General features: G+C 47.8%; 1 protein-coding gene across 2 annotated transcripts in view; it reads right to left on the reverse strand.

Moving 5' to 3' along the window:
- col5a1 (procollagen, type V, alpha 1) overlaps window positions 1–15,535 on the reverse strand; it is a 60,463-nt gene that overhangs the window by 29,168 nt on the left and 15,760 nt on the right. For both annotated transcript variants that reach the window (XM_068334455.1, XM_068334454.1), the window contains exons 3-9: window positions 12,224–12,437; window positions 11,685–11,847; window positions 3,327–3,458; window positions 2,547–2,654; window positions 2,058–2,444; window positions 831–1,592; window positions 687–743 (exon numbers count right to left, since the gene is read on the reverse strand). In XM_068334455.1, coding sequence (XP_068190556.1) covers window positions 687–743; window positions 831–1,592; window positions 2,058–2,444; window positions 2,547–2,654; window positions 3,327–3,458; window positions 11,685–11,847; window positions 12,224–12,437 — 1,823 coding nt within the window. The remainder of the gene's footprint in view (window positions 1–686; window positions 744–830; window positions 1,593–2,057; window positions 2,445–2,546; window positions 2,655–3,326; window positions 3,459–11,684; window positions 11,848–12,223; window positions 12,438–15,535) is intronic.

Consider the following 15,535-nt stretch of genomic DNA (forward strand, 5'->3'; position numbering starts at 1 on the left):
ACGTGTTTCAGGCATGTTGCATGTTCGAAAAGAGAGGTGGGCGAACTTGAGGGGGGCGGGGGGGGGGGTACGAGGCATCCTACGACGTGGATGGAGTCAGACGCAGAGGCCTGTGTACTCAGAAGAGCTCAGTGACATTTGTTTGAAGTGAAACAGCTGTAGCTCGTGAACGCCCCCCCCCACCCCACCCCCGTCTGATGTATATACCTTTGAAAACACACAAAAGGAGTCCTCCTCATCTTCGCACCGTCACCAGTACGCACCAGTGTTGGATGTCTCCCACCTGTTTTTATTCCTGAAGAGGTTTTAAGCAGACAGTCCTCCTTCCTCCCTTTTGTTCTCGTTCTCGTTCTACGCCCCCCACCCCCACTTGTGTTTACACACTCCCCACACACTGTTTGGAGATTATTGACGATCCCTGCATGGCTGTTGTCCAAATTGTTTACGCCACGGTCGTGATGACCAGCGAGGAACGAGGACTCCACGCAACGAGAAAGTTCCAGTCCACCTTAAACCAGAATGTTTAGCCTCGTGGGGTGGGGGTGGGGGGGTTCTGGTTCGGGATGGAGGGGCAGTTTGGATGTAGGCCACTCACATGTGCTCCAATATAAACACGCGTGTGCATGCACGCGCGCACGCAGCGTGCATCTGTTGCACGAGCGTGTCGTTTAAATATGGGTACTCACAGGCTCGATGACAGCAGGCTCTCCCTTCTGTCCCTTCTCTCCGCGAGCGCCGTCGACCTACACGCCAAAACACAGAAGGACAAACATGATTAGGCTCCTCCTCTTCCTCAACCTCATCACACGCCACGCCGGTGAAGGCGTCACCTGTCCGAAGAGCTCATCGGTCTCGGCGGGCAGCACTTTGCCATCCTTGTCGACGTAATCCAGGTCGCCGTAGGTGTCGTACAGGTCTAAATCGTAATCCGTTATGGACTCCTCCTTGAACCTGTCCAGATCCGTGTAGTCGCCCTCGCCTTCCAAGTCCAGACCCATTCCGGTGGCGATGGACCCCCCTGCTCCGGCGCCGGCGCTGGCCGATCCACCTCCGGCGGTTGAAGATCCGCCCACGGAGACGGAACCTCCGCCCGCGGAAACGGACCCTCCGCCCACGGAGACGGAACCTCCTCCGGCAGCCCCGCCCCCCATGGTGATGGTGGAACTGCTGGTGTCATAATCCCCACCGTCGATGAGGACTTTGCTGCCGCCGTCGCCGTCTCCGCCGCCGAAGACAACCGTGCTGCTGCTGCCGCCGCCATCCCCGCCGCCGATGAGGACTTTGCCACCGCTGACGCCGCCGTCTCCGCCGCCGAAGACAACCGTGCTGCTGGCGCCGCCATCCCCACCGCCAATGAGGACTTTGCCACCGCTGACGCCGTCTCCACCGCCTACAACGACCGTGCTGCTGGCGCCGCCATCCCCACCGCCAATGAGAACTTTGCCGCTGCTACCGCCTCCTCCACCACCACCACCGATGTTAACGGTACCGCCGCCGGCGCCGCCGGCGCCACCGCCGCCTCCACCCGTGGTGAAATGGCTGTCAATGTTGTAATCGTATCCTTCAGCATAGTCGTCATAGGAACCGGCTATCTATTAAAACACAGACGTGATTGCGTTAGAAGAATCTGACAAATTCTCACGTCAGCAAACAAACATTGATTTGCGAGCTTTTGAATTTAAAAATGTTTCATTTATAAAATGTCGGAAAGTATTGGAAAAGTATAATTGATTGATTTTATGATTGTATCCCTGGGAAATTTACAATCGTATTTTAAATAAAAATTTACTTAAATAAAATCCAGTCGTTTTATTTATTTATTTATTTTACATACTTGTTCTTAGTTTGGCAATTTCTCACTTTAGTTCAAATTAATGATTTATATAGAGTATACAATGATTTCTATACAACCCATCCCAATCTCAGACTTCCCCATTGGCTCTGCTTCCCCCCTGTGGATCGGAGGGTTATTACAGGCAGAAGGTCCTACTGAGTTCACACACCGGTGGAATCCATTAAACCTATTGATCATATCAATCACACCAACGTCAACCTACTGATGTCTTGTTGATGGTTGCGGATCCCGTGGCTCCTCCTCCTCCTCCCCCGGTGACGACCCTCCCTCCGGTTCCTGCGCCAAAATCCAGACCGCCTCCGATTCCCAGTTCCATGTCGCCCGTGTTGGTGATGGTAAGGCGTCTGGAGGAGTCTCCATCGGGCGCGCTGGTGGAGTCGTAGTAGGTCTCGTAGTTACCGTAGCCGTCGTAGTCATAAGGGCTGTTCTCCGCGCCGTAGGAGTTGTCACCACCGGCGGCGGTACTTGAGGAGCTGGAAGACGATCCGGCGGAAGCCGAGTCGGTGGAGATGGAGGTCAGCAACTTTCCGGAGGGATCTCCGCCGATCACCTCCTTCATCGTGGTCGACAGGCTGCCATCGTCTGTCACCTGCAGAGGAGGAAGAAGAGGAAGAGGAGGATGTGTTTGACGGTTAACTCAACGTAACGGGAACAAATCAGATGTTCTCACTGATGTGAAGAAAAGGACTACCTTGATGTCTTTTGAGGTGATCTCGGTGTCCGTTGGCGACGCGTATGGCTTCCCGTCCACATCCTCATAATAAGGGTATTCATAATAGTAGCTGTCCTCCTCTGTGTTCTAAAAAAAAGGGGGGGGGGGCATTACACTTCTGTCGAGATGGAAATAACGCTCATCAATTATTAAAAATATGGTTTCTAAATATGATGCTCTGCTGCCGGGTCAGGCTGACACCTGCATGACAAACGTCGCCATCGATCAGAAGGACGCAGGAACGCCTCGTCGTCCTACCTTCCTGTTATAACTTGTTGGGACTGAATGACAAATGACTTTTTCCAGCGCTTTGTACAATAATCTATGAGTGAGTTCATGTGCGCCCCCCGGGAGGCCAGGATAAGGTCAAAAGGATGAGCTCTGTGTTCCCTTTTAACACCGGCGCACCTTTATTTAACGCCGTATTGGTATTCAGTGCATTGAACAGCGCCGGCATACAGGCTTAGGCAGGCAGCACATCATTCCTGAACATTATGAACTAAGTGCATCGCCTGATAACCCTTTTTCTCCCCTAGTCAGCACTTTCCTCGCGCCGAGGGAAGCTCTGTTGCATGAGCCCAGAGGCTCTTTTTCTGCACAGGATCCTGCTGAGTTTTTCAACATTGAAGTCGTAGAATAATGAAAATGAACTTCCTTGAGGAAGATCGAGCACTTTTGGAGGTGCTTCTGTCAAAAAATAAATAAATGAGTGAGGCAGAAGAAAAACGTCAGATGATAAGAGAGGGTCTAGTCACTCACGTATTCGTCGATGTTGGGGTCCTGGTTCTGGGGCTGGTCCGGTGCCGGCACTTCACAATCGGGGCTGTAGTGCTCGCAGTAGTCAAAGGCAGCACGATGGTCTGGTACAATCATTAGCTGCTGGATGTCTCCCTGGAAACCACAACAAACAGGAAGTCATGTGACTGGCAGGCACAAGCCGTGCATGTAAACAAACAAACGACAGAGATGCCGCTCTCACATTCTGCGTCTTGTAATGGGGGGGGGGGTAAACAAATAAAGATGAGGGAGAACATCTGTTTGCAGCATTACCACATGCAGAACAGGCGACTGTGGGAGGAAGACGAGCACGGAGGGGTGGGTGGGGGTGGGGGTGGGGGGTCTAAATGGTGGCTACATGATGAAGAACTTAGTCTGGGTCCAAGAATGTCATTTGGCATCGGGGTGGAGGAGCAGAGAGCGAGCTCGCAGTAAACAGAGCGGAACTACGAGATAACACGGAACGGCTGACATCATGTCGACAAACACAAACACCCAGAGTTCAACGGTAACGAGATGAAGGATTATCAGCAGCACGAAGGATCCCCCCGACCCCTCCCCACCCACCACCACAACCCACCCACCCCCCCTCCAAGACCTGAACGGGACACGACTGATTCATGCCTCTGAGCCGATTGTGTTAAATGAATGGATCGACTCAGCGGCGCTGCAGAACATGAGCGGACCTGCAGTTATTGATAGCTGATATGAACCGTGTGACTTGAAGGGGGGGGGGGGGTAGAAGCAGAAGTGAGAAAATCAAAGTAGGAGAACTCTTTTTTTCTTTTTTTTTTTTAAAAGAAAGAAAAAAGAAACTAGAGAGAGAAGATTGATAGAAAAGGCTCATCGGAGATGAGAGGGAAGGAAGAAAGAAGAGGCTCAGAAGGATCCCCGGGCTACGTGGGGAGCTGGGTTTGTGTGTGTGTTTGCCATATGTTTCTGAACAGAACACACACGGCACCAAAAAGGCTGTGTTGTATCCGTCCAGAAACCGATCACGCGTCCAAAAAAATGAGTGATGTCATCCTGCAAAAATCACAGCTTCAACTGCGCTGAAGTTAATACATTTTTTTTTAAAGGGGGTGGGGTGGAGTGTGAGAATCGGACCCGCCGTGAATCCCTCAACGCATCCTCCTCAGCTCCAACTCTCTGAGGTTAGCTCTGCTTTCTGACAAACACAAATGGATTGCGGCCCAACCGGTGACGGATCAGCGACGACCCGAGCCGCACTCGAAAAATACCACCCAGAAGTCAGAACCCAGATCCTTTATTTAATGGCCCTTGTGAAACCCCACAAGATGATGTCTTCCTGCTCCGTCCTTGGCTTATGTTATCAGTTGGGGTTTATGTCCGATGCAGGAAAACAAATCCCAGTACTTCCTGTAAGACTGGAGCAGCCCTCCCAGTAATGAAGTCACAGCTCCCCACAACTTTCACATGACTGGACTATTAGTCCGGAGCGGGGGATCCTTAAGGAGCTTCCACTTTATTGCAGTTTGACAGTCTCTCCCTCATTCTGGCGTGACTGCCTGTCGCAGCTGCGCTGAAAGGGGATGATGGGAATTCAGTATTTGGAATGAGGTCACCAAACATCCCTTGCTGATAGGAGCGTAGCAACCGCTCTCCGAGCCACACGCTATTTTTCAGCTTTATTTTTTTTTTTTGGTTCTTCCCAACGCTCCCTTTCCCCAACACTCGGAGCAGGCAGAGGAGTGTCAGGGTAGATATAAACTACAAGGAGGGCAGGGGGGGTGTTCCTAATAGCACCAGGAAGAGATAATTAATCATACACCTAAGGATTAATGAGATAAGTGCAGGCAGGACGTGTTTAAAAATATGTGCACGTATGAATGACTCTAAAGAAAAGCGAGCCGATATGAGGCTGAAAAAGCTGATGGCTACTTTTGATTGTGCTAGCTCCATAGCCAAAGGCATGTTCGGGGGAAAAACGAGGATGAAGCTGGATAGGGAATGTGAAACTGAGCTAAGCTTTGTTCAGTCACGTTGCACCAACTGTTCCAGCTGAAGTTTGATTCTGCGCTAAAAGTTCTGGACTTTTTTTTTTTTTTTTGAAAAAGGAGAATTCGACACCGAGCGCAAATTGGACGGGCGAGCCATCTCGTTCATTTACAGATCCTCTCGAAAGTCTGAGGCGCCACCGAATCACCGGATTCCCAGGATGCAATCTGGCGAAGTCACTTAATTAGAACCTCATCAAAGTTTAATAAACCATAGCAACAGGCTAAAACATCTCAATGACATCATAATTTTCTGCCCAAGAGCAACAGGTGAGACTTTTAGCCATGCATCCAAATAATTATGTCTTAAATATAATGGCTTAATGTTGCACACTGTTGAAATGAATTGCTATTCTTCATTTGCATTTTTAAAACTTCATAGCATGAGTAGAACCTTCTTCTGGCGCCGACTGGTAAAAAGTCGGAGAAAAAATGTTTTCTTGGCCGATGTGAAACACACATCGCTGGTAGTGATTACAAAACTGTAGCTTAACAACCAGAGACGGATGAGCACCAACCAACATTTGGACGTTTTTATTAGCTGACATGCCACATCAGCTTTTGGGATTTTCCTGACTGAACGCCCACCCCCCCCTTCATTGGTCCCCTGTTGGACCTTCCGGTCGTGTCCAGGTGGGGGCAGTAGAGAGCTCTGAGCGTTGCTGCCAAACATTTGCCTCCATCTGAACCTGACCCGCAGTGATGCGGGGTGGACCGAGCTCATTGGCTTCTTCTGGGTCAAAAAGAAATGATGGAGGGGATGGATGGACAATGTATGTGAAACAACAGGAGCTGCAGGCTTAAAGTATATATTCTGCAACTCCTTTTCTATTTTATATAAACACATACTTTGAGCATGAGGTAAAGACAGAACAAGAAAAGCTTATTCTGATTAAAGTAAAGTTTTGCAGTGATGTCAGGTGACCCCCTGCTGACTCGTCGTCCAATGAAATTTGGACTTTCCTGCCTTAGAGCAGCGTGGCGTGAAATAAACATCACAAAACCGATGCTGGTAATTTCTTCACATCCCCCAGGGACACCTGATAATGCGTCTGTTTATCTTTTCGAGCCTCACGGAAAGCTAACAGAACAGTTTTAAAGAAGAAAATCGGGGTTCTCCTTGTTTCACCGGTCATATTTCAGCAAGGGGAAAGGGGTGGGAGTGCCTCGCAGAACAGGATAAGAGTCTGGGAGGTCCCGTCTCTGGCTGGATTTGAAGGCGAGCTACTTTCACAACATATTTACACAGTCACCCCTGAGCTCTGAGCCAGGTCCCACCGCCAGCCCACACCGGCACACCGATGACAGCGCCTGGGCACGCTCCAGCCGGACCACCAAAACCAAACAAGCCATCACAGAGGTCGACTCGCCGTGCAGAGGCCGTAAATCAAAGCCGATGCGAAAGTCACGTTAACACAGACAGAGAATAGATTTCTCTGATAGCTGCACAGTATTTCCATTACGACACGTTTGCAAGAATGAAATCTTTCCCAGACATCAAGCGCTTTCTAATCCAGATTCCTTTTTCCCGTGCAGATTTCAACTCCGTCCGTCGCCAAGACCAACAGGTCCGTCCGCCCACCTTCACTTATCCGTTAACCTCACCTCTTCACCACTGTCCTGCTTTTGGATCCCACCTCGGCCTTTCCACTGTTACCGCCGCCGGCCTCCCGGCTCCCATCACACTGCCCTCTGTGTTAGACTTTTAATTCCACCTCTCCGTGGACTGCGGGTAGCCCCCTTTTTCCATTTCCCATTCTTGTGGGGTAGTGGAAACCAGAGTGCCTCGTCTCACCTCAGCAGACGTAGATTCTCCGTGTTTGGCTTGGCCATTTTCTCCAATCTGCATTTGAAAAAAGTGCTGAGGGCACACTTCGGCTATTGCTGACACAGTGGAGGGATAACAGGGGATGAAATACAAACATCTGACATGAGTTAGGGAAATTCTCTTAATTATCCACGGTGGAAAATTCATCTCCCCTGGGGCTTACCGAAGCTGGCATGTCATTCCTCAACTTGTGCTGTATAGAAGCAGTGTGTTCTGACACTGAAGCATGAAATATATTTTTGGACAAGATGATGCAGAGCCCCGACGTCTGCAGCGACGCATGTACATCTACAGGAATCTGACGTCATGTACTTTGTGTTTTTTAACATATATGCTGCACCGGAGCGACTTATTCCAAAGAGGATGTCATGGTTACACCGTGACACGGTAGAAACAGCAGCATATTCTCTACTTGAATCTGTGATTGTCCATTAGGAGCGATGACTAACGCTTCAGAATAGCGCTGCACCCTGATAGATTTGGGTTGCTGTGTCTAAATCCAGCTGGGAGCGACCGCGGTCGACACATTTAGTCAGAATGCCTCATAAACTGAATGCATCACTTCCCCCGGTGACTCGATTTTATCTGTGGGAAAATGATTGCGCTCAGTTTTTCCAGTTTCCACGTAGAAAACTGGCTGCTTTGTAATTGAGCGATGCTGCAGGGCGTCCGGCCTTTCAGACGCGTGTAATTTTTGTTTTTTTTGACTGTTTGAAACTGAGCTGCGCCGCATCACATTGTGTTGAAAGGTGTTTATTTCCCATTCATTTCACATTGATGACAGACGGCTATTTGTTTGCAGTTCACACTCGGCTCCTCAGGTATTCCTGCAGTATCCTAACCTTGGAAACCTCACCTAACCACAACATAATTATATTTCCACCACCAACACCTTTTTTTGCAGTTTCTTTTTTAAAAAAAAGATTTTTTTTAGAAGAAAATTCTGCAGCAATCACAGAATGAACCGGACCGCCGAACAGAATGCCATCGAGGATTTGTGGTCATGTCTGAAAACGAGACTCCAGCAAACCCTTTTCAGAGCCTTCCACTTGAGATCACGCCCACAGCTCGAGTTTTAGTCAAGGAATCGGCTGAAATACCTCTTCATATTTCTGCAACTGACCAATCAGGAACGCCCGAGCGGGGCGTCACATTTTCTAAGTGTCATCTGAAGGGTTCCATGAGGGAAGCCGTAATCAAACCCAGCCTTAAATCCGGTTCCGCCTCTTTGCGGTGCGTCCTGTGTCTCTCCAGGTGTCTTTACCTTAGATGTTTTGAGGAAACAGGATGTGTAAAACGCATCGTGGCGTCACGGAATTGAAGCTCTTTACTAGCATCAAGCTCATGTGTTGCATGCTTTTATTACTTTTTCCTGGCTCTTGTTGCACTATGGGAGACCCACAACCCGCTTCATCCCAGCCCTATAAAAGGCCTCCCAGCCCACTGCTCATCTTATTGCCTTTGTCTCCCCCACTCATTCCGGCTCTAATCCTCCTTTAACATACAGTATGTCTTAACTTGACATTCTTCCTCTCAAACCATGAAGATTGCTTCCTCCTCATCTCCTACCTATAGAAAACGCCCATCTGACACATTCCCTGCCCCCCGTTCGGCCCATCTGACCGGGACGGCCTATCAGCAGATACCATGATGTCATGTGCCACAGGTGTTGTTCCATGACTGACATCAGTGGGAAAGAGCTCCTCATTCTTTCCAGAGAGCGACCCAAAACATTTGGCTCCTCTATCCGAACTCGGTCCTCCTTGCGATCTCGCTTCACGCTTGTTTTCACGAACCCAAAACCTCCTTTCTTTCTACTTCTGCCTCGACGCTCTAATATTCCAAACTCCCTGATAAAAACGACACCATACGATCACCCACATTCAGGGTATGACGACAATGGAGGCCAGACAAGAACCGCTGTGTTTGCACGACTCCCCCTCGGCTGCTTCGATTCGCCGGAGGTCCCCTGCGGATTACCTCGGAGTGAGTGGACCGTTTGTTGAGTTTGTGTTCCCCTCAAACCTACCGCAGCTCTTTTTTTCACTGAACACCACTTAGAGCCGAGGGATGGGCATTAAATCATTCCTGGTTTTTCTTGGCACGCTCGCTGGGAAGCAACAGCGAACACAGAAACCAAGGGACACGTTCTGCAGATGGGCTATGTCACGAAGGCCCCTACCTTACAGAGATTAAGATATATTGGAAATGCAGGCACGCCGTCCACACCCAAGAACTCATAGTTATGCAGAACATTAACATTTGCAAACAGATTTGGGTGCCAACATGCATATTATAAGGGAGTAATGATGCCTTCTGCAACTAATCAGTATCGATTACCAGTGAAACGCCCTCAATCAACCCCTCGTTTGCTGTCAAATTCTTGACTGTTGCTCTTCTCAAAACTACAAAGGGGAAAAATACCATTATGGCATTTATGTAGGGTAGAAACTCTCACTGCGACCACAATAACCATGTCAGAAACCAAACCACAAACCACCACAGCACACTAAGTGCTACTTGCGTCCTGATGACTGCACGAAAAGAACGACTCGAGCCCCTCTCAAGACTTTCCCTGACAAGAGAAAAATCCAGGAAAGACGTTAAATATCTCTCTTTATCTCTTCCTTACGATGGACGAGGATTTTACTGCTAAGTCTCAGGAGAAGTCAAATGAAAGACGTCAAACACCAGCTCCCAAAAAAGTTCTGGAGCGCCTGTTCTCCTTATCGTTTCTTCCCGATTTTTACGTGCTGCTTTTCTGAGGAGATTGGCTGGAATTTGCTCCCTCGAGTCGACTGAACTCATTTGCCTGCAGGTGTGATCAAATATGTCCTCTTGATGTTTTTGTGCACACCGCCTCTCGGTGGTATCCGACGGGATCAGGCCAAACTAGAGAGGAGGAAAGGAGCGCAGCCTGAGAATAATTTGGAAAGTATGTGGCATATTTTCCATTTTCTGCAGGCACTGGAGCCTGTCCTGTCTCCCAACTGGCAGACACGCACAGCAGGAAGGCTTTTAACATCTTTTGCAAAAATATCGGTCCGTTCCCACGTTAACCATAGAACTATTACCGTGGCGCCGAATTACTCTAATCTCCTTATGAAGTTAAACAAAAAAATAGTTGTTTTCTCGGCAAAACTGATGGTCACCAGGCAAAAGTAAAAGTTAGAAACATACGGTACATGAGAAAACAGCGATATCCACACCTCAGTGCGAGGAGAAACGACACAACACAGCGCTGCCGCATCCATCCATTCATGAAACAAGAAAGACTCTCGATGCAGCGTGGAGAGACTTCTGAATTCAAACCCAGACCCCGTTGGGTTGACAGGTAATGCCGCTGGCTGCTGCCACAACTCCAACACATGATTTTATAAACCATCCAGTTGTGTCCGCATGTCTGTCTTGAAATATAGAAATCTGGTTTTGCTTATGGTACCGTGATTAATGGTTTTAAATTAAGGCATGAAGTGAGGCTTTAGGTTTATATCCCACCGTGTACATATATATATCTATCCCCCCTATAGCTTGGCAGACTGACTTTATGAATTGTAGGAGTGGGGATGGAGGGGGGGTGATGTCATATCTGATTCTTTTTGTCTGTTCTCACTGAGCAGCAGTGAGGTTAAAGGTCAGCTGGCTCAACATCAGTCACATCAGTCAGCCTCTGTTACTAATTATTATTGAGGGCCTCAACCTCACGGACTAATCCCCTTTTAAACAAGCACGACTCTGACAGGACAAAGACAACACTATTCTCCATGGCTTGAACTTCGATGTGCGACGGGTCGTGTTTAAGAACCGCATACATCCACACAAAAAAGCCAGCTCTAGGATCTCCAAACTAATTATCATTCTTCGCCACCATGTGAAAGCAAGAAATATTTTGCCGTCCTACACATCTGGGTATCATGAATCACCAAGGGGCTCCATGTCACTAGTCAGATTATCAGTAATCTCCTTTCAAGAGCAATACAATCAGACGCCAGAAGAATCGGACATCGTTCTAATCATTAAAACCTGTCATGTCTAAGAGAACCCATCTAATCAAGATCACTACAGCTGATTTCAAACAGCAATACAACATTTTGACTGGCAAGTCCTACCTGCTTCGATGCAAAATGACTTAAAAGCCACAAAAATGTGACACAGGTTAAGTTAAGTCGATCTGATTTTTAAGTGGAAGATGTCAGAAGGTTTAAAACCGATGCTAAAGTCAAACACCTCTGCAGCCAGTTCAGGACGGGAATCGGGAATGCGAGCAGTGATGCTTCCCGATGCAACCACAAGTGCGAGTAGCATAGTTAGCATGAACAATCTTATCTGCTGTAATGTCATTTGCTTGAGGAATTTGAATCCAAGTTGTCCTGGTGACTGCTGGAGATGCAAAATAGCAGCAATGATCAAACATATAATTCAATTCACTCGTCCCATGACACGAAACAAGCATGCCAATAGTCCAAATACTGATAAATCCTGATTGGACATTACCTCAAAGACTTCTTCATCAAGTATTCTAGTTCCAAACACGACTATTCCCTTGGTGTCGATGATGGGGCTGGGGCTTCGGAGCAGCTTCTGGGTGGTCTTCTTTTTACAGTCCAGAATGAGTGTGATGGTCTGCCTGTGCACACTGATGGCCACTCGATGCCACCTGAAGGAGGAGGTGAAGTTAATTCACGCACTTACTGGGTTACATGGCCTCAAAATTCAGATACGTCTCCTTCGTTTTGTTGGACTAATGTGGAATTTAATCTCACTCTCCTCTCCAAACAGAATCCTAAAGTGTGCCTGCAAGCATATAATCCACTGTACTGGGTGATGCAATCCATATAGAGTGTAAGGGGTTGAAGGAAAGGCTGCTGTTAAGATATCTAATGCAGAAGAGACACCTGGGCCAGGTGCCTCAAGGCTTACATTTAGCCGGATCTCAATGAGAGGGGAAGACGCATCGACAAAAAGCGTCCGACATGGTTTTCTACGGGACTGTTGGACAATAATGACGACAGATGTGAAACCGGTGCACCTACTTTCCATCAGCTAGGTTGACCCCCCTGAAGAGGGGGTAGTCCTCGGGGCTGGGTCTGCCGGTGTGGTCCTCGTACAGGAACACTGGGGAGCGGCCCACTTCCAGTCCGAGCTGCTGGATGCCCTGTTCGTTGTAAACGGACAGCAGGAAGGACTGGCTGCCCTTCTTTGCCTTCACCGTAGCCAAGATGGAAAAGTCCTCAGGGAAGACATCACCTGGTGGGACGGAGAGGGAGGGAAAAGGAGAGTTATAGATAGCAATAACCATCCATCACCTGAAAAATTAAATCCTCTATCCGCCTCCAGAATGTTGTAAAAATATCATTAATTCAGGGATAATGTGATCTTTGGTGTCATCAGACATTGAAGTTATTTTTTGCTACTCGATTGGATCAAACTCCTACAAAAACAGACAAAAGAGAGTGGATAAGGTGGGGGGATCTGAGAGGAAGCATCTGAGATGCCCAAAATGTAACAGGATAGGATCAATCTGTAAAAGGAAGGAAGAAGCTCGAAGTGCAAAGTAGTATTTCCAGCACGAAACAGGATGAGAAGCTTAATTACAAAAGCATGTGATCCTGGGAGACTATCCTTCAAACCCCTCCCTTCCACTTCTCTCTTCTCCCACTGCTTGATGGAACTCGCAGACTCCGAGACGCTCCGGCGGAGGGTCAGAAACGAAAAAACGGGAGTGAAGAATTTTTTTATAGGGGGGAAGAATTTGTGAGATACAAATATGGGAATGGAATCGTATTGAAGTATTTAAGCACATAAAAGGTGCAGAGACAGGACGTAGATGTTTTTGCCACCATCTGCATGCTTCCAGTGTACAGTTTCAACTATTTCCTCCATTTTTTTCCACATCTGCCAGACAGATTGCCTCGGTAGGGCGTTCTCAGGACCCCAGAAAGAGAACGCCACCGCGATCTGAGGCGACTAATGTAGAGATCAGACGACACTGGAGGCAAACAGAGAATTCTGATTTTGTAGTCTGACAAAAAATTAAAACCTGTTGAATCCATGATTCATGCTTGAAAAATGCGTTTAGCATAGTTCAAATACAAACGCATGACTGCAGATGTCCTCTTCTCAGTGTGTGCAGGGCAGAAATTTCCAGACGACCGGAAAAAAAAAAAAAAAAAAAAAGGAGGCAGGGTCTGTGGTTGCAGTGGATTTTGCAGCATGCAGCCATCGACGCCCCTCACTCTGTCGTCGTACCATTTTTGGGATAACAAGAGACAGGCAGGAAAATGTTGACAACGGAATGACAGCGAAACATCCAATCAGAAGCCGAGCAGAAAAAGACACCCCAGGGTGTTTAGGATGAGATAGTAGGAAAAAGAAGAAGCAGGGATGGTTGTGGCTCTTTCACCCCCTTTAGCATCTGGGTGTCTTTTTGCCTTCTCATCCTCCTGCCTTCTTATTAATCCTTCATTAATGACATAATATATATATATAAAATCACATCATGCAGAGAAAACATGCTTTAGCAGAGCATCCCCGCTGGAATTCAGCTTGGGCACGCCGAGGGAAACGCTGATTTGATTGACAGACGCTTTGACAGGATGTTGCATGGCAGATAGCAGGAGGGAATAAACAGAAGAAAAGAGGAGGAGAAGGAGAGACAGACAACCCTTCACAAATCTCGTAGAGGAGTTTGGTGACAGATGCATGAAGAATTGAGAGGACAGGAAGGATAATATGGAAAGAAAGTGCAAGAAAGAAAGAATGACAAAGAAAAGTTTGCCACTTTTTCCCGTGTTTGCTGAGGAGACATATTTGACTCAGCACCGGCTCAGGATTGGCTGTTTCTGCAGAGGTCAAGGGTCAGCTGATGGTTGAAAGGTGCAACAGAAAAACAAATTTTCGAATTCATTGGGGTTTTTTTTGGTTAAATTGAGGAGAAGCGATTCAGCGTTTATGCAGAGAGGGCCTCTCATTTGCAGATTCATGTTTATGCAGCGCCTCCTCTCCCCCCTGCCGCTGAGACGCCCTGAGGAAACCTCTATCACCAGAAGAGAAGGTAAAAAGGGGGAAGGTCAACAAAAATTTTGGGGATTTAAAATGAGCATTTTTCTCATCCTTTCTTCTTCACCCTTTCCAGAAGCCTTCATAACAATCTGGGGATGGAAAGAGGGGTGAGGTGGGAGGGGGGGGTCGGGAAAAGCTCAGGTTTCCCTGGAATGCCGCTTTTTTTCTACCTCAGGCCACCAGATGAGAGATACCTCATTCCTCATTTTCTGTGTGTGTGTGTTTGTAGTGCCAGACGTTCTGGGAGTTTCCACTAGCAGCGCCACCGTCAGCGTCTGACTGACTTATAAAAGTGTGTGAAACTCAAAAACACCAGACGTCCCACAAACACGGAACCCGGCAATTTCCTCCAGATTAAGAGCCCAATTAAAGTTACCTTTCATTTTGACGGTGCGCTGCAGAACCTGAGAGCGACTCCAGCCGGTGCTTTGACTGATCCATTCTACCGTCAGCGTGCATTCAAGCGGCTAAATGAGCTAGAAAGCCGTGTATCCCATAATTGGTCATTCAGTCATCGCTGTGTCCAAACCCCTTGTTCTGTAAGGAGCGTGAAGCATTCCTGCGGGATTGCACATCTCTGCAGAGAGTGTACCTGTCAGTACCTGGTGGACGAGGACAAAACGGGGGAAACCTATGCGAAAAAGAGTGGGTAGGTCCTGAAATCCATCCACTAGGTCTGTGATTTAAGAACGGCGAGAGAAGGCGAGGTTTGTGTGATTAAACAGAACAGAAAAAAAAAAATCATCAGTTGAAGAAGCAACTTATTTTTTACGATGCACGTCTGATTGCTTCTGCTCCCGGTGACGCCCCTCGCCGCTCGTTGCCGGAGGCCAAATAGGTGATAATTTCAGGCAGATGTGGTGCAAGTGCAGGCTAATCTTTTTAACGGATGCAACAGGGACATCCGGAGGAGACTAACTACGTCACGTAGAAACAACAGAGTGATTCTGTTGATGTTTTGTTTTGTTTTTTATGTTTTGCACTAAAAAATGGATTTCTTTATTGCTGTTGCATCCACAGATTCTTTATTTACTAGTAACTGGCCACACATAGAGATATGATACATGTTTGACACCCAAAAACAACCTAAAAGGGAACACACTCACATATGATGTTTCCAGAAGGTCGATCTGGACGCATGAAGACTTGTCAGGTGGAGTCGGACTAGCGAGACGCATGGGGAGTGTGAGGTATTAAAGTTAAAGGGCAGGCGGCTTCATTTCCGTTTCTTCCCTCTGGTTCACATAATAAAGGTAAGAAAGGCCTCCTCTGTGTTCGGCGCC

The sequence above is a fragment of the Antennarius striatus genome, chromosome 15, assembly GCF_040054535.1.
Source record: "Antennarius striatus isolate MH-2024 chromosome 15, ASM4005453v1, whole genome shotgun sequence".
NCBI lineage: Eukaryota > Metazoa > Chordata > Actinopteri > Lophiiformes > Antennariidae > Antennarius > Antennarius striatus.